The 23,742-nt window shown below is 37.3% G+C and overlaps 1 protein-coding gene across 2 annotated transcripts in view; it reads left to right on the top strand.

The window, feature by feature from the left end:
- Positions 1–4,783: 4,783 nt before the first annotated feature.
- Positions 4,784–23,742, top strand: part of LOC149812759 (Protein kinase superfamily protein) — a 29,045-nt gene continuing 10,086 nt past the window's right edge. The window contains exons 1-12 of one of the 2 annotated variants that reach the window (XM_089992474.1): positions 4,784–4,948; positions 6,366–7,041; positions 7,578–7,721; positions 8,467–8,592; positions 9,101–9,188; positions 20,391–20,484; positions 20,917–21,010; positions 21,197–21,251; positions 21,435–21,526; positions 23,030–23,200; positions 23,410–23,466; positions 23,609–23,692. In XM_089992474.1, coding sequence (XP_089848600.1) covers positions 6,382–7,041; positions 7,578–7,721; positions 8,467–8,592; positions 9,101–9,188; positions 20,391–20,484; positions 20,917–21,010; positions 21,197–21,251; positions 21,435–21,526; positions 23,030–23,200; positions 23,410–23,466; positions 23,609–23,692 — 1,665 coding nt within the window. In that variant the 5' untranslated portion in view covers positions 4,784–4,948; positions 6,366–6,381. Of the gene's footprint in view, positions 4,949–5,672; positions 5,803–6,365; positions 7,042–7,577; positions 7,722–8,466; positions 8,593–9,100; positions 9,189–20,390; positions 20,485–20,916; positions 21,011–21,196; positions 21,252–21,434; positions 21,527–23,029; positions 23,201–23,409; positions 23,467–23,608; positions 23,693–23,742 lie in introns of those variants that run through there. The other variant, XM_089992475.1, reaches the window with a different exon arrangement.

The following is a 23,742-nucleotide window of genomic DNA, read 5'->3' as shown; positions in this document are numbered from 1 at the left end:
CCACTTAAAATGTTCTTTCTAACTACAGACACATGGTGCACTATGTATAAAGATAAAACTCGTCTTGAAGGCGATTTCAGATCCACGCGTCCAATCCCTAACACCCTTGCAGCTGTTGAATTGCCTATAGTCACGGATATGCCTGTTGCAGCCTGATATGAGACAAAGACAGACTTATCAGCACAAACATGCACATTAGCCCCAGTGTCAACCAACCACTCAGTTGGCTCACAAATGTGATAGATTTGCGGGTTAACAGAAACGTACCCAGTACTGGTCCCAATGACCTCAATCACCATATTGACTTGAGGCGTTCCATCTGTGCTCCCATGAGCCTTGGCCTTCTTGGAAGAACATTCCTTAGTCTAGTGCCCAACCTGTCTACAGTTCCAACAAGGTTTGTTCTTTGCCTTTTTTCTGGATTTTGGCCATAGGTTTAAATTGGTTTTTCATTGCAGATTTCGGTTTTTTGTCCCTTGCCCTTAAAAGATCTGGTCATCATATTCACTTTAGTTTATTCAGTTGGCATCACAACTTATTTCTGGCTCCTATGTTTTTCTTCAATGGCTATCGCTACCATAAGATCATCCAGGGAGATTTTCCCTCTACGGTGCTTGAGAGACATACCAAAGTCTACCCAAGACTTAGGAAATTTCTCCACGATGGTCATAACTTGAAACTTCTCAAGAAGTTTCATATCAGCCTTAGCCAAACTGTAGAGCAACAACAAAAACTTGTGTGCCTGCTCAGTGACCGACTTGCCCTCTACCATCTGATATTTAAAAAACTTGGCAACCGAGTACTTTTCAAGAACTTGGTTTTCAACATTGTACTTTTTATCAAGTTGATCCCATGATGCTTTAGCAGTGGTAGACGAGGAACAATATACATTGAACAATGTGTTGGACAAAGCCAACAGTATGCAACCACCGCATATACTGTCATTTTCCCCCCACTCTACAGCCGCATTGACCACAGCAAGATTAGTTTAAAAAATGGAAGGGCAGTCGAGTTCCAGAACATATAACAACCCTATCGTAATGAACCATATTTTCATGCGTTGTTTCCTAGGGATGACAGTGGGGCGGGGCGGGGCGGGCGATAAGGTCTCCACCCCCGCCCCGCCTCAAGATTTTATCCTCCACGCCTGCCTCCATCCCCGGCGGGGAATGGATTTTATCCTCTATCCCCGCCTTCATCCCCATTTCATGTCCTCCATCCCCGGTTCAAACGGGGATGAGGCGGGGTGGGGCGGGGATATTGAGTGGAAAAGTGGTCGGGGCGGGGATGAGGCGGGGATCGTGGCGGGGACGGGGCGGGGAAATGTGCACATCCATCCTTGCCTCCACCCCCGGACGGGGATGGATTTTAACCTTCATCCCCGCCTCCATTCCTGTTTCATACCCTTCATCCCTGGTCCAAACGGGGCGAGGCGGGGCGGGGCCCCAGTTTCCCCCGATCCACTGCCATCCCTATTGTTGCCAATGCTTGAAATTTTGTCCGACAAATTTTTCTGGCATATCGGACATGTCTACTTTAGGTACAAAAGTAGAAGTAGTCGACATGCCTCGAATCTTCTCTAAAACTGTTGTATTGAAATTCAGATCACACAGTTTCACAATCAACAGCATGAACGAAATCAGAGCATGTACAAACATGATATTCATGATAGACAATCGATCGAAACATAAACAATGAGCAAACATGTCGGTTTTTGCATCATACCAAAATCCAAATAAAAGCAAAGTAGCAAATAGTTGCATAAAACACAATAAAAACAACCAAAGCATGTTAATATTATCTAAAAGGCTAAGGTGTACAAAAGTACTCCCCTTAGAGAAGATTCGCCCCTATATACAGTGCAAACAGGGTCTAGCGTCCTTCCCCCAGGATACAATAGCCTTGACGATCAAAATCGGTGCACTTCGACAGATCGTCCTTCGAAGACAACCTTTCTGAACCGCTGTGCAGAAAGCCCTTTCCGAGAAAACTCAGGAGAGAGAGAGTGAAAGCAATAGGAAGAGAGAAAACACAAGATCAAAGACTTCCTCAAAATTCTATGTTTACAGCAAATTGAAGCAAAAAGGTACATTGGTCTTGATTGGATATGACCCTAAAGGGCCAATTACTCGAACCCGAACTCAAACCGGCTCGGGTCGGCTGGCGCGCACGCACGTGTGGTAGTCATCTCACCATTTTGTTCTTAGAAACAAGTGTAAGAGTTTTCATATAGGTTATAAAGCCTATAACTTTTTTGAAACTCTTCAATATGAGACTATTCCACATCATCAAGTCCAAACTTATTCCAAAAAAGAAAAGAGCTCACGTTTTCTTAGTTTGAATTCTCTCACCTCTTCTTCTTACACCCAACAAAAACACCAACTACCCATGAGACAAAGCTCCCATGAATTATAGAAAAGTTTTTTTTTTTTTTAACTTAGAGAAACTGCACTCGGCACGAAGACCTGGTCGCCTGCCATCCCTATAATTATTGTTCTGACAACATAAAACTCCTCCCAATCCTCGGAGCCTGCCTTGGGGGGGGGGGGGGGGGGGGCTAAGCTACGCATTGCCTTCCACACGTGGATGAGAATCCACCTTGACTGCCCCGCTAGCAACAAAGCCCCAACCCCACTAAGCCAACACCCTTGGGGCTTGAGAAGCTTACATGCTCAATAAACGAATGGTCCAGATCAAGCCAAGTAGAAACACTCACTCGTCCCAAACTTGGGGACCATAAAAGAGCACGGAACCAGATCGGACCGTCGATGTTCGAGATCAACGGCTGAGGTTCCATTGGAAGGTCAAGAGTAGGTGGTGCCACGTCTTTGACCATCGCGGCCCACGCCAACGGCACTCGTTAAAGTTGGCCCCACCGTAATCTTTTTGTCGTGTAGCGCCAGCCTCCTCCGGCCCCCTAACTTACACGAGCCTTCCGTGCACGCAAATGAATCTCTTGGGCCGGGCCCAGAACATAGGGACTATCACTGTCGAGATTTGTCCTTTATCTTTCGAGAAATTACGATCGTATCCTTTTTTGTCAACTGTTACTGCTATCCCTGTGGCGTCTGAATTGCAACGTTGCCATCCCATTGTGTGAAGACCCGAACTGGATCCGGTGGAGTCAGGTAGGGGTCGGGTTTGACGAAGACCCGACCCGTGCCAAAGAGGTCCGATCAGAATCCGAATCAGACTCAAATGGTACGTATTAATATTTGGAGCCCGGTATGGTTTGTGAAATTTCATACCAGATCGGATTCTCGACCCGAATGCTGACTAAGATCTGTAGATTTTTAATGGAAAAACAGGTAAAAAATATTGTTTTATCGGGTGTGTTTCAGTCTGATTCATGTTATCTTTATAGGATATGGGTATGGTTTCTCTTATGGTAGATCTGATTGGACCTGATTTTGGACCTAGTACTAGCATATCAAATCAAATATAGGTTTAGTCAGTCCTTCTTGGGTTGAACAAAACCTGACCCATTGACACCCCTACCATATGTCAACGGTTTTTTGACCCAGATTCAACCGGTTCAGGGTTTGATGATAAAGAAGGAACATGAATTAGAATTGAGACAGACCCAAAAGATCCGATTAGTATATGAAGTTGGGTATGGTTTGTGAAACTTCATACTAGACCCGGGTCTAACTCGAGTTTTGATTAAGATCTGTGATTTTCATACCAGACCATGGAGGCCGAGCCGAGCTGCGGTGCCAGGATGGAGTCTTTCCAGATGTAGCAGGCAGTGGAGAAGGCGGAGATGGCAGGCTGGCTGATTTATGCAATCTTTTTCTTTCTTGGTTGTGGTTGATTGGTTATTCTTATGTAGGGGTGGCAACCGAGTCGGATCTAACCCAGGTGAGTTCGAACCCAGATCTGACTTTGAGGTGTAGGTACTGGGTTCAGACTTGAGTTCGATGTGGTTTGCATAAGAGAAACCATACCTGGGTTCTATAAGGATTACATGAATCAGACTCCCTCGATATGCTATAAAATAATAGTTTTTATCCTTTTTACATTAAAAATCATGGGTCTTAATTGAAAATCAGATCAGACCCAGGTCTGGTATGATTTTTTATAAAAGCATACCCGGTTTTAAATCAGACCTCTTTCTTTGTCACCAAACCCTGATCCTATAGGGTTTGGTATGGGTTGCGTAGGAATGGCAGTGGACCGGGGGAAAGTGGGGCCCCGCCCCGCCTCGCCCCGTTTGGACCAGGGATGAAGGGTATGAAACGGGGATGGAGGCGGGGACGAGGGTTAAAATCCATCCCCGTCCGGGGGTGGAGGCGGGGATGGACATGCACTTTTCCCCGCCTCGCCTCATCCCCACCCCCAACCACTTTTCCCCGCAATATCCCCACCCCGCCCCGCCTCATCCCCGTTTGAACTGGGGATGGAGGACATGGAACGGGGATGAAGGCGGGGGTGGAGGATAAAATTCATCCCCGCCAGGGAGGTGGGGGTGGAGGATAAAATCTTGAGGCGGGGCGGGGGTGGAGACCTTGTCCCCCGCCCGGATCCGCCCCGCCCCACTGCCATCCCTAGTGTTGCGTCCAAGCTATTCTTATGATAGGGAGCCGAGTCGGAAGCCGGAACTAGTTCCTCAGAGTCGGATTTAGGTCCGGATGAAGATCCGACCCGTCCCAGTCCAAGTTGGTGCATTGGTGGTGCTGTAATTTATTATCAAAACAAGGCCAAAGTAGAATGATCCAATCGTACGGCTGAGCCGCCCCCGGGAGATGCGGAACCGACGCCCATTTATTCCCTCCATTTTATTATTGGGTCGTGTGTTCAATTGTTTCTTTGCCGCAGAATCTCTCTCTCTCTCTCTCTCTCTCTCTCTCTCTCTCTCAGCTGAAGGCGAGCTCGCTTCTTCTCAATTATAGGGAAAGGATTTTCGGTTTTCCGTTGAATCGTTTCGATCTCGATCTGATTGCTCTCTGTGAGTATCTTACCGTAATTCATCGATCCGATTTCGAGTAATTTTTTTCGACTCGTTTACTGTGATTTTTGTCTCTGATTGAAGCGATCTAGAATTTGACTCGGTTTTCATGGTTTGATGAAGTCTCTCTTGCCATCTGAGTTCATTTTTCCCGAATTCTCTTCAGTTATATCGTTATTTCGAGTTTGGAAGACACTAGGATGGAGATTTCGTCACACGGAGTGCGTTTGGCTGTGAAAATGAAATTCTGTTTTTTTTGTAGTTTGTTTGGTTCGTGGATTGTGAAATCCCACTTCAATTGTGATTATTTGGCGTCTTTGGCTTGTGAAACTGAAGGCAGTGTTCATGGAAATGAGAATTTTAATCCGTACTAAATGAGAAGGAAAATGCTGAAGGGATTTAGACAGGGATGCCTTTTCCTTATGAATTTTTAATGGACTCTGCGGAATTGTATTTCGACGCTGCCGATAAACGACGATACTAGGCTTTGAATATTAGAGATGTGGAAGCATTTTGGTATCGCATGCGTAGTAGATGGAGCAAACAGCCAAGTTTTTGGGGTCTTAACCATCGATTGTTTTTCAAGTTACTGAAAATATCTCCTAAGCGTAAATTTTAGCTTTTCAACTTCTTGTGTTTCTCATCATGTTCCATTTTCAGTTCAACAACTATCCTTTTTGGTTTTTTGTTGCAGTTTCTGTTCAATGCACTGCATTGGTTGAGAGAGATGGTTTTGTCTTCATTGATTCTGTGTCATTTCGGTTTTGAAAGGTTGGATTTTTTCAGTTGACTTCATAAGAGTTTTGGCTTAGATGGAGCATCTCTTAGTCGAAGCAGATAAAACTTTGTTTATGGTATATTACTAACTTCTCTACTTTGGGAGTGAATCGTTTTCGCGACGTGGCATTCCAAGCGTATTCATAGTTAAAATGATCCTATCTCAGCATTGGGCCTTCATATCTGACCCACACTGTTTAATTCTGGTGTCCTTGGTCTATGTTACCAATGATTTTGTTCTTTTATGGGAGCGGAAGCTTTTTCATGAAGTCTAAAAATCTGGATTTTGTTCAGTTTTCGGGAGAAGAAGCTTTTTCATGAAATCTAAAACTCTAGATTTTTTTCAGTTTGGACTATTGAAGCCATGAGATCCAATTTCTGATTTCATTGTGAAATATTGCATGTGGTCGTGTGTCTGGTTTCTCTTTCCTTATTTAATTGTGAGTGGCATGTACAATTTATTGTACATTTTGAAGAAGAAACATTGATAGTTTTTCTTCTTGACATGTCTTCTCTTTTGTCTTTTCTAATTTTCTTTCAAGTTTCTTTGCCTCGTACAATTTTCACCAGCATTCGAAGCTATAACTGATAAGTTGAATATCTCTTTATCTTACTGATCACTATGATATTGATGTTGCAGTTTGTGTGAAATTGTTATGGCAGCAGTACTGGCTTCTTATGGCTGTTACTGCTGCCATGGATTGGTAGGTCAAAGAAGAGAGACAGGTATTAGCTTTTCCAATTCAATTTCTTCCTGGAGATTCAGATCAAGAAAATGTGTCTGCGATGTCACAGAAGCATGGAGAAATTCAGTGGTTTTGGCCGAAGCAAGGCAGACAGAATCTAGCAGGCCAGAGCGTGCCTGGATGACAACAAATGGGAGTCCTTCTAAGATGCTCCCTGTTGAGGAAATAATGAAAAACAAGGTTGCTACTTCAGCTAAAGGGGAGATCTTGAATGTCCGAAAACCTGGGGAGCCCTCGAATGGCCGAAAACCTGGAGTGACCTTGAATGACGGAAAACCTGGGGAGACCTTGAGCGGCCGAAAACCTGGAACTTATGGAATGACCTTGGTCAAGGACAAACCTTCTATTGTTCTGTTCAAACAACCAAAACATGTGGATACCAAAGAATTTCTATTTACAGATGAATTAAGGATACTGCCTTCTGATGAAGGCTTCAGCTGGGCTAAAAATGATTATAATGCTTGGCAAAGGACTGTTGATGTCTGGGCATTTGTCCTTTCTTTGCGTGCTCGTGTATTTTTTGACAATGCGAAATGGACATATGTTGGTGGCTTCACTGAGGATAAACAAGTATATTTCCAGTCCCTTGTGTTTAACTTTTTTCTTGATCATACTAAATGACATACTGTCTTACTTGCCTTTCCTTTTTTTTTCTCATGCCTCCAAGTAAAGATGATTGCACCTCCTGTAATTCAGCCATGAAACCTGGTTGTAGGATTTTTATGTTCTGATGGAGATGGGTTCAATCTATTTAATAAAGCTTACTTTAATATACTATTTGATCAACGCATCAAGTTGTAGGATTCAATTCTTCTTTATGTTTTGTTTGCAGATGATAGTTTGTCTTTTCCCTTTAGAAACATGGTTCAAGGACCATACTTTTCAGCTAATATTGTATATTATTATAAAAGCATTGGTTAAATCTCATGTTTGTCATTTATGTTGTTTCAATTTAGATTTTTTTTTCTTGATGATGAAAATGTTCAGACATATCAATGGCAGTACCAAAGTACTTGAATATATCCGCAGCATGTATACACGAAAAGTGCTGTTTGATGATTTTCCATGATATTTCTGTGACAGTACTAAAGCTCTTTGTTGTGTAGAGATTCAGGAGGAGGAATACAGCTTCATGGTTAAGAGAAAGTGTACTGCAGCTTGGGCCAACTTTCATTAAACTGGGGCAGTTATCATCAACCAGATCTGATTTATTCCCAAAAGAATTTGTTGAGGAGCTGGCCAAGTTGCAGGTAATCATCTATTGATAATACAGTCTTGTGCTCATGTAATTTTTGCATTCCTTCAAATGTTGAGATTTTTCTTGGTCCTTTTCTTTTATCTCAGAACAATAAACAACAAAAATTTACTTAAAATAAAATTTATACAAAGACTATAAGTAGATCTTCCCAGATACCCTTGTACATTACTGCAAATTCCAGAGATCAGAAAACAGAAAAAGAAAATCATGCAAACTTCTGTTGCTAGCCAATTTTTGTAATGCATGCATATAGGCTATGTCACACGGACTCTTCTAACAGGGCACCACACCCGCGTCGCACCCGCACCCAGGCGGGTGCGACACTTGGACACAACTTCCTTTGTGTTAGGTGAAGTCAACCATACTGAGGTCCATTTCTATCCAAAAGTTGACACACATACATGTAGTGTTAAATTAAAACTGTTAAATATATATATATATATATATATATATATATATATATATATATATATATATATATATATATACTCATACTCCCCGCACCCCCACACCCAAGTTTTTTTAAAGTGCCGCACCGGCACCCGTACCCGCACCCGCACCTATGTGACATATCATATAGGATATGGAACTATCAATTTTGTAATGCATGCATATAAAATAAGGAGCTATCTTTTGAATTGACAGACGAACCTAAAATTATTTGTTTTGGCATGAGTGAGGAGTGTAATCAATTGATTTTTATACTTTCTTCTATAACATTACTGTACTGGAATCAGGATCGGGTGCCAGCATTCTCACCAAAAAAAGCAAGGGATTTTATTCAAAGTGAGTTGGGGGTGCCTGTTGAAGACATATTCAGGGAGTTTGATGATCAGCCAATAGCTGCAGCTAGTCTTGGTCAGGTGCTTTTTGTTAATCTTGTTTCATTCTTTTCCCCTTTTGTATACTCATTGATAGATTGGACTCTACTTGCTGCAAGTTGTAGTTCAGTTGACTTTAAACATTACCTGCTGTATATTTATAAATATTATGTTCAATATTGTTTATCAGAAGTGCACTTTTTTTAATCATATCATGAGCATACTTTCTGATACAACCTATGTAAATATTATTTTTTCATTATGCACTCAGCATCATATAGAAGACATTGTTCTTTTTTCTTTCCTGCTATTTTGTACTACCTATTTGATTGGCATTTGTTTCATTCAATCTTGGTTATTACTTTGTTTGTTATCAGTTTCATTTTTGTCATAAATAAAACATTTTTTGTTCATGTGTATTTTGCTGCTATTTTTGTAGCACTTACTTAAATGGCACTTGTTTCACGGAATCTTGATTAATACTTTTATTTCTTATTAGCTTCTTATTAACAAAAGGGTTTCTTATTAGTTTTATCATATGGATTTCTAGGTACATAGAGCCATACTACATAATGGTGAGATGGTCGTTGTTAAAGTTCAAAGGCCTGGCCTGAAGAAACTTTTTGACATTGATCTACGTAAGCCTCAAACTCTTGGCTTTATACCTTATGAATTTAGATCTGACTTCATTTTGAAAACATATACTTGGCATTTTTAGAATTATTTTACTTAGTTTTAATTCTGTAACTTTCCCTAAACTATGTGAATCTGTTACATTTTCTATTATCTTTTTTCCATCCATCTATTCTTTCCACTATATTCAATAAGGAACTGACATGCATTATACCAGAACTGTCAGCCCAAACCACACTGAAGGATTGACAAGTACCATTTTACACATTGTTTCTATATCTCAAGTACTTAACAATGTTGCAGTTTGGTTTTCTAAAAAATCAAGCCAACATGCAGGAAAGCTTTTTATTTTTCACGAATATATATTTTTTCTAAACATAAATGGTTTGCCAATACATTTTCTTATCTTTGAACTTTATGATTTCAATGCAGGAAGTAGAAGCAAGAAATGAAGGGTTTTATAAGTTACATGTGAAGCAAGAAGCATGAAGTGATCTGAAAGCATTTAAGAAGTGAATTAAAAAGTTTTTTGGAATATTTATAAGTTATTATGCTACATGGATACTACTAATTCGTATAAGGTTTATTAACTAAAATAATTTTGTTTTAAAAACATAAAGCATATTATACTATAACACTTATTGGATCTAAAAAATTCTTATTTTTACTGTAAGAGTATAGAATTAGTTTATTGTGTAATGAAACAAGTGAAAATACAAAAACAAAGTGCTTAAGCACAAATACAAGTCCACTAAGGGACAATACAAAGGGCAAAAGCCAATACAAGAACACACAAGCACAAAAGTGCATACAATGGCTGCTAATGGACAAACAAGAGAACACAAACAACATAAAAAATAAGTCTTTATTATTGACTAACAAATGCTTAAGAAAAGCATTAACCAAAGAGGGCAAAAACACCCTCTATATATACACTTATATGGCCTTGGGGATTTCCCAATAAAGACATTGAGAGATCCTAACGGCTATAATTATAGCCATTGGGATTGCTCCCAACGACTCTATTGTATTTTGACCATAGAGCTCCTACACAATAAATAAAAGACATAAAAATAAAATAAGAAAAATGTGCCCCTACTGGACAAACCCTATTACATAGGAAAAAAGTTCAAAATACCCCTGATGGGTATTTTCTATTACATTAATATATATATATATATAACTTTATTTTGACACCTTCCCTCAAACTTACAATGTGATTATCAAAAGTTTGTTAAGGAGAAAGATGAACCGAGGTACAGGACGAGCTTTAGTGAAGAAGTCTACAAGCTGATACTTAAAAGTAATATACGACTACTAGATAGTCCCTCTCAGGTATTCATCTCGTATATAATGGTAGTCCATCTCAATATGCTTTGTTCGCTCATGGAAGATGTGATTACTTGCAATGTAAATTACGCTTTTATTATTACAACACATCTTCGAAGGGTTAGAGATGTTTACATTTATATCTCTGAGAAGATTCCTTAGCCATACAAGTTTTATGATTGTCACAATTGCATGATACTCAACTTTAGTGGAAGATAATGAAACTTTTTGCTACTTCTTACATCTCCAAGAAATTAAAGAATTCCTTAACATAAATACCAGTTGTTGGGATTCTATCATTAGGGTTTCCTCCTCAACATGCATCAGTATAGGCAAGTAAATTTAAAGACGAAGATGAGGATAAAAAAAGCCCTTTAGTGATAAAGTTTTTAATGTATCTGATAATCCTTAACACTTCCCTCATATGCACAGTGGTCGGAGCATGCTGAAATTGATTTGTTGCATAAACAACATGAGCTATATCTGGTTTGGTGATAGACAAGTAGGCGAGTGATCCAATCAGTTGTCAGTTGTCTATAAAGAGTAGGATCTTCAAGCAATGTTTCATCTTCTAGCCTTAATTTCACATTGACAACTTCAGGAGTCTCCATCTTTTTATCATAAAAAATTTTCAACCTATTACAAATGTCAACAACAAGTTTCATTTGAGACAAGATATATCCTCTGGGTGAGTAAGCAATTTTAATACCTAAAAAATATCTCAGAAAGCCTATATAAGACATATAATTTTTTTTTTAAGATTTCATTTCATGAACTCTTTTTTTATACTTTCTTGTGATCATCATATCATCTACATACAACACTAGAATAACAAGGTTATTACATGTATTCTTGACAAAAAGAACATTCTCAATTTAACCAGAACGATAACCCAAACTGATCATAACAACACTTAATCTATCATACCAAGCCTTAAGGGTTTGTTTAAGTCTATAAAAAAATTTTTAGTTTAAGAGCTTTTCCTCTATCAATATTAAACCTCAGTGGAGGATCCATGTAAACTTCTTCATTAAGTCCTCCATTGAGAAAGACATTTTTAACATCTAATTGGTAAGCTATGTCACACGGACTCGGCTAGGGAGGTGCCGCACCCGAGTCGACACGCCCCGACACGGGTGCGGCTTCGGACTCGGCCCGGACTCGGTCAACGCCGAGTCGGACTCGGTCAACGAGTCAAGGCCGAGTCCATCCACATTTTGGACTCGGTCAACTTTGATCGAGTCCAAAAATGTCTATTTTTAAGACAAAAAACAAAAAAAAAACATTTTTTATATATCTTTTTTTTTAATATATAACCAGACTGTGCAATGCAGTTGCACAGTCACAGACTGTGCAACTGCACAGTCACTGCACACAGTCTGCGACTGTGCACAGTCTGTGTGACTGTTTCACAACTTATGTAAAAATATGTATAAAACACGATAAAAGGTAACCCAACCATTTGAGGTAGCTAAATAAATGCTTTTCCAGTTTAAAAAAATACTAGTTTCACAAGTATTAGAAAAGCTAGCTTAAGAACTACCATAAAGAAATGGGAGTGCCAAATTGAAACTTTCGAAAAGATTAAGGTCATAGTTTTGGCTATTTAATTTACTGCAGACTTAGAAGTTTACTATTACAAGTCAATTTAAATTATATCTGTACAATGATAATATCCTTTTATCTTATATAGTTTTGGCTACTTAATTTTAATTGTTTACTAGAATTATTGTTATATATATATAGCCGAGTCCCCGTATCCAAAATTTTTGAAATTGCGCCGCACCCGTTCGCACCTGCACCCTCACTCATGTGACATAGTTGGTAAGTGGGTCACTTTTGGATGAAGGCAATGACTATTAGGGTTCCTACATTAGTCATTCTCGCTACCGGTATAAAGGTTTCCTCATAATCAATCTCATATTTTTGAATGCACTCCTTTATCAACTAACCTAACTTTGTATCTTTCAAGAGAACCATCATTTTTAGTTTTAACCTTAAATACCCATCTATATCCTATGAGTTTCTTTTTTAATGGTAGGCTAACTATTTCCCAAGTGTTGGCCAGACGAAGGACATCTAGTTCTATGTTCATGACTTTAATCCAATGAGAATGGTTTTTAGCTTCATTGTAACGTGATGATGGTTCATGGTAAGAGTGGAGTGACATTAAACAAGCTCTATAGTTTGGAAAAAAGAAGTCATATGACACAAACCTATGTGGTGGCTTGGAGACTCGGTTGGATCTCCTAAGGGTTGACTCTTCAATGGGTAGACCTTGTGAATACCTTTCATAAGCACAAGGTTGATCTCTTTGCTCACACCGAGTATAGACATGCATATCATTAGAGGACCACATTATCATTATTATGAGATGACTCTAAATTATCCTCAACATGATGATGTCCATTATCAACATCATTATCTAAGAGTTATCACAAATAGAATTACCATCATGATTTATCTCATAATCATTTGATTCATAGGAACCATGCTCTTCTTTTGGCAAAAGATCAAACAAGAAACTATGGTCTACTTTCTCCTTTGTTATCTTTTTTATCAAAACCGTTTTCACTTTCTAAAAAAGTTACATTTTTAGAAACATATAGTTTATTACTTTTAAGATCAAAACACTTATACCCTTCTTGAGTTTCACCATACAACAAAACAACAACAACTACGCCTTCATCCCAAAACAATTGGGGTCAGCGATATGAACCAAAAAAGAAATTCATTTTGGGTCTTCCACATGAATCCTTTTCCTCCAATCATTTCTATCCAACGCCATGTCCTCGGTGAGGTTCAAAGCATTCATATCTTTTCCTATCATCTCCATCCAAGTCTTCCTAGGCCTACCCCGACCTCTTTTAACTAATATATTTTCCCATTTCTCCAACCTTCTAACTGGAGCATCATTAGGCCTTCGCCGAATATGTCCAAACCACCGTAAACGATTCTCTCGCATCTTATTTTCAATGGGTGCAACACCTACCTTCTTACGTATCTCTTCGTTCCGAATCTTATCTTTTATTGTATTTCCACACATCCATCTAAGCATCCGCATCTCAGCTACACTCATTTTTTGAATATGATGTCTCTTGGCAGCCCAACATTCCGTACCATATAGTAAAGCGGGTCTAATAGTCGTCCTATAAAACTTTTCCTTCAACCGCAATGGCATTCTACGATCGCACAGCACTCCAGTAGCACTTTTCCATTTCATCCACCCAACCTTTATCCTATGATTTACATCTCCATCAATTTCTCCATACTTTTGAATGATGGATCCCAAATATTTGAAATAATCATTCACCGGTATATCTTGCTCACCAAGCTTCACTACACTCCCATCACTACTTCGTTGCTTACTAAACCGACATTCCATATATTCAGTCTTACTCTTACTCAACTTAAAACCTCTAGCTTCCAATGTCTGTCTCCATAATTCTAACTTAGCATTAACCCCAGCTCTAGACTCATCAATCAAAACAATATCATCAGCAAACAACATACACCACGGTACATTTTCTTGAATTGATCTCGTAAGCTCATCCATCACTATCGCAAATAGGAAAGGGCTTAAAGCAGATCCTTGATGTAACCCAAGTTACCCAACCGTTATCGGAAAATTGGTTGTCACCCCTCCACAAGTGCGGACATTGGTTACTACTCCTTCATACATATCTTTAATTATACTAATGTACTTGAGAGAAACACCTTTCTTCATCATTGTCCACCAGAGAACGTTCCTAGGTACTCTATCGTATGCCTTCTCTAAATCAATAAAAACCATATGCAAATCTTTGTTCCTCTCTCTATATCTTTCAATAAGTTGTCTAAGAAGATGTATAGCTTCCATAGTTGATCTTCCAGGCATAAAACCAAATTGATTCCCCGATATCATGACAACCTTCCTCAACCTAGACTCAATCACCCTCTCCCAAAGTTTCATAGTATGACTCATGAGTTTTATACCACGATAGTTTGTGCAATCTTGTATATCACCCTTATTCTTATATAAAGGCACCAAAGTACTCTTCCTCCACTCATTAGGCATCTTATTTGTTCGCCAAATCAAGTTAAAAAGATTTGTCAACCATTCTAAACCTTTCTCTCCCAAGCATTTCCAAGCCTCGATAGGTATACCATCTGGGCCAACTGCCCTTCTTGATTTCATTTTCTTCAAAGCCTCTGCAATTTCTTTCTTTTGAATCTTGCGCATGAAGTCACGATTTATCTCATGAAAAGGAATGGAGAAGTCTCCAAGATCTTGAGCATGACTATCATTAAATAGCTTATCAAAATAATCTTTCCATCTCTCCTTAATCTCCTCATCTTTGACTAAAACCCTTTGCGTTTCATCTTTGATACATCTAACCATACCCAAATCCTTCGATTTCCTATCTCTCATCTTTGCAAGCCTATAAATATCCTTCTCGCCTTCTTTGGTATCCAACTTGTCATAAACCTCCTTATATACCTTAGCCCTCGCGTTTCGAACAACTTTTTTAGCTTCCTTCTTTGCTATCATATACTTCTCCAAATTCTCATTATCACGACTCTTACTTAGATTTCTATAACACTCTCTTTTAACCTTAATAGCTAATTTGACATCCTCGTTCCACCATGATGTATCCTTACCTAGTGGTGCACCGCCTTTAGACTCACCCAATACCTCCTTAGCTACTTTTCTCATACCACCCGCTATCTTATTCCACATTGATTCTGAATCCTCCTCGAGACACCAATCAACTTCCTTAACTACCTGCTCTACAAACATTCCTTGTTTAGCTCCTTTCAGTGCCCACCACTTAATTGTAGGATCTATCCTATGTCTATCCCTTTTGCGGCATTGTCTAATTCTAAGATCTAAAATTAAGACTCTATGTTGTGTAGCTACACTTTCTCCTGGTATAACCTTACAATCGATGCAACAACCCCTATCTCTCTTTCTAAGTAGGAAAAAATCTATCTGACTCGTATTAACCCCACTTTTAAATGTTACTAGGTGAGACTCCCTCTTCCTAAACCAAGTGTTTGCTAAGATCATATCATAGGACAAACAAAAATCTAAAATCCTTTCTCCACTTTCATTTCTTTCTCCTATACCATAGCCTCCATGGATATTCTCAAATCCATCCCTACTAATGCCTACATGTCCATTAAGGTCACCGCCGATGAAAAGCTTTTCTCCATAAGATGTCTCTTGTACTACTCCATCTAAATCTTCCCAAAATTGATGCTTAATGGAATCATCTAAACCTACTTGAGGTGCATAAACACTAATAATATTAATAATATCCGTACCTAATACTAATTTAATAAGTAAAATTCTATCACCCTTCCTACGGACCTCAACTACATTATCTATAAACTGACGACTCATAACAATCCCTACTCCATTTCTATTCCTATTTATTCCTGTATACCAAATCTTATATCCCCAAGGTTCTATCACTTTAGCTTTTTCACCTACCCATTTGGTCTCTTGAAGACATAAAATATCAATCTTTCTCCTACACATAACATCTACTAACTCTACCAACTTACCAGTTAAAGACCCTATGTTCCAAGTGGCTAACCTAATTTTATGGTCTTGGACTAACTTCTTTACCCCCACCCGTCCAACAAAGTGAGGGAACCCTTGCCTATTTGACACCACACCCGGGCGCCGGTGTGACGCGTCGCTTCTGGAGTTTCACCATACCCAACAAAAATACATTCAAAGGCTTTTAGAGATAATTTGTCATTTTTATGAGTAAGAACAAAACATTTGCAACAAAAAATTCGTAATCGCTTGAAATCAAGGGTTATGTTAAATAAATTTTTGAATGGAGAAATATTTTGCATAGATGACGAAGGCATTCTATTTAGCAAATAAATTGAAGTCAAGATGACTTTGGCCCAAAAATTTTTAGGAATATCTTTAGAAATATGTAGGGTTATAGCGGTTTCTATGATATGTCTATGCTTTCTTTCCGCCAACTCATTTTGTTGAGGAGTCCTTAGACAAGATTTTTGATGACGAATTTCATTTTGCTTTAAATAATTTAATTTTTTTTTGACATATATTCTTCACCTGAGTCGGACCAAAGTATAGAAATATTGCTTTGAAATTGATTTTTAGTAATCATGTGAAATTCTTTAAAACATGAGAAAACATCCGATTTGAAGTTAAGGAAGTAAACCCATATATATCTAGTGAAGTCATCAATAAATGTAACATAATACGAATAATAACCTTTTGACATGATCGGGAATGAGCCCCATACATCCGAATGCACTAACTCAAAAGGGTTTTTAGAAATAAAGGTTCTATTTGAAAAAAAATGATTTTATTTTTCCAAGAATGCAATCTTTGCAAACAATATCTTTTTCATTAAAAAAAAATCTCGAAAGGGAAAAGGTACATCTTAGATAAGCTTGAATGTCCATGTCTTTTATGCCAAATTATAATATTTTTATCTTGGACATAATTACAAAATGATTTGGATGGAAGAGACAAAAAATCTATAAAGTAGAGATCTCTTTTGCTATGCCTTTGCCCAATCAACTTTTCTGACTAGAGATCCTGCACAATTCATATCCATGCTGAAAAATTTATGAAACAGAAAAAAGATTTAAATTCAATTTAGGAACAACTCTAATTTTTGCAATAAAGAATTTTTGAAAATCTAAAATTTCAATATTGTTGATTTTTAAAGATGTCCCATCGGCATTTGAAACACAAGCTATTTTTGAGTTAGTGCATACATCGGAAAGAACACTTTCATTTGGAGTCATGTGAAAGGAAGCCCTTTAATAAAGAATCCAAGAGCATATACCTGGAGGAGATGATGAAGCAATAACATCACCCGAAGTTGAATAAGATGTCTTAAGGAATTGGAGTGCCTCCGTTAGTTGACTAATGAAAATTTTAATATCTCCTCCATTTGTCTTTTTCATTCTTCTTGGATATGGATTCTCTAATGAAAGCTACCTTTTTGTTGAGTTTTAGACATGCCGGTTTGATATGCCCCGGTTCATTACAATATTGGCAAATGATTTTTCGTGATCCTCCATTATAGTTTTGCCTCCCAAAATGTAGAGGTTTATATGTTCTCATATTGTTATCGGGCCTAGCCATGATCGATACTTTATCTCCTTCTTTCATAGTCATACTAAGACGAGTTTCCTCTTGGCATATTTGGGTAAGAGCCTCTTCAAAAGGCATAGCGGAGGATCTATGAAAAAGGAAAAATCTCATTTGTTCGAATTCTGAGCATAGATCATGTAAAAATTTTAAAAATGTTCTTTTTCCATTTGCTCATGCTTAAGTTCTACGTCCACGACAACTACCCATTTAGGTTCAAGAAGTGCTAACTCATCCCAAAGAGGAGATAAGGCACTAAAATAGTTTTAGATACTCATGCCCCCTTGCTTAGTGGTTCTAATATTTTCTTACAAGAAATATTGTCTTGTAAGGTCTTTTTGGGTTATCCTTCATAAAGAAACAAGTTTCAATTGCCTTTCTAAATTTGGCAATATTGTCACATATCTTAATGTTGACATTGTTGATTGTTCATGAACCAAGCTAGAATTTTAGCATGGTTACTTTCCTAATACTCTACCTTGATTTGATTATCATAGATGGCGTTGGTTTGATCTTCTCCTTCAAGAATTTTTTTTATGCTTCCTTTAAGTCTGGTGAGTTTTAGAAATGGCTCAGGAATGATATTCATCACTTATCTTCAAAAGCTTCTTTCCTTTGACGTGGTTCTTCGTGGCGGAAGACCACATCATATAATTAGTTTCATTGAGCTTGAAGGAGAGTTCAACTTTTGATTCATGCTTCATGACGAACAAGAGAAAGAAAGAGATAGTGATAGAGAGAAAGAAGAAGGAAGATGAACACAAACTCTTTAATCAAGAGCACATGTTCCCTTGATCACCACGGTCCGAGGTCCAAGAACCCAAGAAACTCTAATACCATGTAATGTAACAAGCAGAAATACAAAAATAAATTGCTTAAGCATAAATAGAAGTCCACTAAGGGATAATACAAAGGACAAAAGCTAATACAAGAACACACAAGTACAAAAGCGCATACAATGGCTACTAATGGCCAATCAAGAGAATACAAACAACATAAAACATGTCTTTATTGACTAACAAATGCTTAAGAAAAGCATTAACCAAAGAGCAGGGAAACACCCTCTATATATACACTTATTGGCCTTGGGGAGCTCCCAATAGAGCCGGTGGGAGCTCCCAATGACTCTATGGTCTTTTGACCATAGAGCCCCTACACAATAAATAAAAGACCTAAAAATAACATAAGAAAAATAAGAAAGAAAAAAGACAAATCTTTCCCTACCGGACAGACCCTATTACATAGGCAAAAAGACCAAAATACCCCCTGATAGGTATTGCCTATTACATAAGTATATACAATTGCATATATATATATATATATATATTATTATATATAACTATATTTTAACATATTTTACATATATAAAATATCAAAACAAAATTTAGCCTGATATAAGCAAAATCATTATTTGTTAATATTATAATAACTAGTAAGTAGCAAATAATAGGTCAAGATTACCAAAGCTTACTTATTAATCATACACAAAGGAGTACATAATAGCATACTTTTTAATGAAGAACCTCAAATACCTTTGAGTTTAGTAAAAACAAAAACTTTTTCATTTAAGAATCATAGGAAATGTATTGCCATTTAAGGTTTTTATTCTTTAATCTAATTAAAATAGACCAGCTATGGTATTGTTATTATAAAAGTCAAAATTCGTTAATTATGTAAATGCGTTTTTTGTAAAAGCTCAATTCTCATGTTGAAAATCTGATGTCTTTGGAAGTGTGCTTCCCATGGTAGGGGAACTAACTGTCAGGGGTGCTTAGCTTCCACCTTTTGAAGTGGCTTCTTAGGAAATTAGCTTTCAAGATGACCATGCTTTAGTGGTATGTGAGGTTATAAACCATAGTTCTTCTTAAAGTGATTCATCAATAGGCCTAATAGAAACTTTTTGAATAGGATGGTATAGCTGTAATGAAATAGGCTTAAATACAAATAACAAGTGAAAAACACTGGTAGGTCCAACAATGGACAAGAACCAAGAAGATTACACAAGCACTTTAAGTGCAAACACATAAACCCACAAAGGGGAAATGCCAAAAGGCAAAAAAGAAGAAATATTATTGAGAGAGAGTGAGAGAACTACTAGAGGGGGAACACCCCTCTTTATATAAACAAAGAATGAGAGAGGGAGGCCTTGGGGCTCCCACAATGTAGTCGTTGGGGAGCCCCAACGACTACAAATGTGGGGTCCCCAAGGGTCCCAAAAAGAGAAAAAATAAAAAATAAAAAAGTAAAAAGTAAAAAGCCTAAAAAATAAGTTATTTTTAAAGAACAACTTATATTACATGTGAAAAGACCAAAATACCCCTGTCAGGTATTTTGGAATAAACAGAATATATATATATATATTATGTATATATATATATATATATATTTAACAATATCATAGGTGAAATCTCACTTAAATAGGTACAATTTTAGTTGGAAAATTGACCAGGTGCTAGGAAACCATGCATATGATCTGTCTGTATCCATCTCTCATAGGTATGTTCTGTTGAGTATATTTCTGCTTTTTATAACTATTTTCTAACTTCTAGATCCATCTCGTTTAGACATGATTTGGTGAAGTCATGTTTCAATGAAAATGGTGCCAATTGGATGAGTGACTCAAGTTTGATTTCTTCTCTAGGACTAATGCCTTTGTACACTATTGTTTTTATCAAATTCATTTTTTATGCACTGGGTTTTTGCTGGGATCAGTGGAATTTATTCTTTTTTATGTTGAGATTTTCAGGAAACTTGAAGCTGATTGCAGAATATTTTCAAAATAGTGAAACTTTTGGAGGTGCTTCAAAAGATTGGATTGGTATATATGAAGAATGCTCAAAGTAAGTGCTTCATATTCTCTATTTCTTTGGTACTCTACTTGGTGTAGCACCCAGACCTTTGTGACAGTTGTGGACAAAAGAATGGAGTGAATTAGAAAGAATAATAAGTGAAATTTAGTTTAACAATTTAATAAAATAAAAAATATCAATTGCTCATCAGTAATTACATCAGCATAAATAATTTTTTTTCTTTTTATGGTATCACTTCGATGCAAATTCTCTCCAGAGTATCTTTTTTTGAGTTGCTACAAATGAAATTATTTCAAATAGATAGATTGATCACATTCAATTGGTTTCAAGTGCAATGGAATTTCAAAAGTTTTTGATTGGCTAAATCAATGCATGTAAAGTTAGAATCCCGAGATATGTTTCTATCCCTCGTGCAATAGAAATTTTTTAAAATGAATGCTAACAATTGAACCTAATTGCCAGGATTTTGTATCAAGAGATTGATTACATAAATGAAGGGAAGAACGCAGACAAATTTCGCCGGGATTTTCGGAATGTAAAGTGGGTTCGGATCCCTGTATGTGTCTTAGATAGATGACCCATCTACTAGTGTATTTATCTTTCTATCCTTTCCTTCCAAGTTTTGGGCCTCTCATACTGTGTTTTTTGGATTATGGTTTCAATATTTTATTGCTGAGATGAAACTTTGATGTATTTTTCTTCAATTATCAATTGATAACACCTTGGGACCCTTTTCTTGTAGCGAGTATTTTGGGATTATACTTCCAGAAAGGTGTTGACTTTGGAGTATGTTCCAGGTTAGCATTTGAAATTTAATTACAGATACTTAGATGAATTCCTTGAATTTAGCTGTGTGCTGAGGATTGGACTATTTGGAATTAATTTTGTTCATCTGCAGATCTACTTGTAACGCATATTTTGAAAGAATAGGTGCTCTAGGTTTAATGAGTTTGTGTTACTGACTGATTAATGGTGAACAGGAATTAAGATAAATAACTTAGAGATTCTAGATCGTCAAGGTGTTAATCGGTCTGAGATATCATCGCGTGCAACAGAGGCATACTTGATACAGGTCAGCATCTTCCCTTCTCATGGCATTTACATTTTTACTTCACATGGTCAATGTTTCATCCTATAGCAAATTCAATGAAGTAGGTTAAACTTGAATTCACATTGGAATATAATGCTTCAATCTATTATTATATGCAAGTGAGGTTATACTTTCTTATAGGTCACCTAGTCTTTATACTGAATGAGATTGATGACAGTTTTAACTTATATGTGAAACTGCACTACTTGGGTTGGAAGACACTTTAATATATACTTCAATATGGTTATTTCTCTGTCATAAGTATTGCTCGTATATGAAATATTGTGATTCTTTAACTAAGCCTTTTAAAATTTGAAAATTTCAAAAATATCCTGAGAATTCCAAAATATCTCCTTGATTTGAATTTATCACAATATTATCATCATGGGATAATCTTGATGTTGTCTTCAAGAGTTTGGGAAAATAATTGAAATATATTTCCACATCTTTTCAACTTAAAATTTCTGGTGCCACTGCCTTTGTTGCAATGTATATCTGTTGCCTTCCTTACCAATAGGATGCCATGAGCATAGTTGGCAAACCCGGTGAGTCAACCTGGATCGGACCCCAACTGGATGACCGATTCAGGACCACCGATCCACATGCCTCATATGTGTTTTTTGTCATGCATTTTGTTGTTTTTAATGTGTGATGTTCATAAAAGAGTACTTATTATCGAGAATCATATTTTTTTAAACCAATACATTTTTAACAATTATGTATAGTTGAATGCTTATGGAGCTTAGTCATTGATGTCGTGCTAAATTTAGTAATTATACACTATGGGGTTTGACTTTTTCTGTATCTTAACACTAGAAAATGCATAGTCCTAACTCATGCGATTTACCGAGTCGACCTGCTGACTCGCGAGTCAAGGGTCAGGTGATCCGAATCACGATTTGCCAAGTATGGCCATGAGTACAAATAAAAAATCCAATTGAGAAGCAGAACTACCCATTTTGTGGTCATAGGAAGAAATGGGTGACATTTCTTTTATTAAAAATTAAGAAATGATGTCCTTTCATCATGTGAAGCAAACTAGGTAAGTAGGTATTCAGTTCATATTCAGAATAGTGTTCCCCTACATGTTCCTTCCTTCCAATTCCAGTGCAGGAGGTATTGAATGAACATCTTTTATTTCTGATTCATTCATGTGCAGGACAGGAATGGTATTTATGATGTAGGTTTGCACTTCTTTAAGGTGCAATGACACCCACCGACCTGCTCAATGGCTAAAACATCTCAAGTAGTCATTCTGGCATCAAACTAGGATGTAGGAAGTTTGGCATGTTTACACTCTTTTGACAAGATTTCATTATTCAACTTCAGCATTGTCTACTGTTATAGGTGTTCACCTTCTTTTGTATTGATCAGGGAGCAACTTTTAGTCAGTTAACTTGATAATGCTTCAGGAACCTCCATTTCTATTAAAAAAAATCAATAGTAGCAGTCTGTACCATTAAATGCTGAATTGTATTCATGCAGATACTTAAGACTGGCTTTTTCCATGCTGATCCTCATCCTGGAAATCTCGCTGTTGACAATGATGGATCTCTTATCTACTATGATTTTGGCATGATGGGAGAAATAAAGTCATTTACACGGGAGAGACTGCTTGAACTATTTTATGCTGTTTATGAAAAAGATGCAAAAAAGGTGTGAAAGATTTTAGCTTTAACTTAACATTTTCTGCATTATTCTATACATCTTGTAACTTTGAACAAACAACTAGGCCACTTCTGAGCATTTTGTGGTCATAAAAGTTCATATTATGATCATAAAATAGATTAATAGACTTTCTATGCTTATCAATAAAATTATGATATCCTTTTCACAAATCTTTTTATCCGGACTGTCTTTTATAGGTTATAAACTGCCTCATTGACCTAGGAGCACTTCAACCCACTGGCGACATGTCATCAGTATGTATTACTCTTTTCTGCATGATGTTAGCATAATTTTGTTAGATGGAAAGTTTTGTGGTACTGGAGAACTGTTTTGGCATAAATTTGCCATTCAATGTTTGCTACCTGAATGTTGATTAACTGCACAATGGGTTTCCAGGTTAAGAGATCTGTTCAGTTTTTCCTTGATAATTTATTAAACCAGAGCCCTGATCAGGAGCAGACTCTGACTGCAATTGGCGAGGTCAGTCAGTTATTGAATTGTTCCAAGGGTACTATTTACTTCAACATAAA

This window comes from Nuphar pumila, chromosome 16, assembly GCF_984573655.1.
Source record: "Nuphar pumila chromosome 16, dmNupPumi1.hap1.1, whole genome shotgun sequence".
Taxonomy (NCBI): domain Eukaryota; kingdom Viridiplantae; phylum Streptophyta; class Magnoliopsida; order Nymphaeales; family Nymphaeaceae; genus Nuphar; species Nuphar pumila.
Note: the sequence above shows the minus strand (reverse complement) of the source record. Positions and strands in the feature narration are given on the sequence as shown.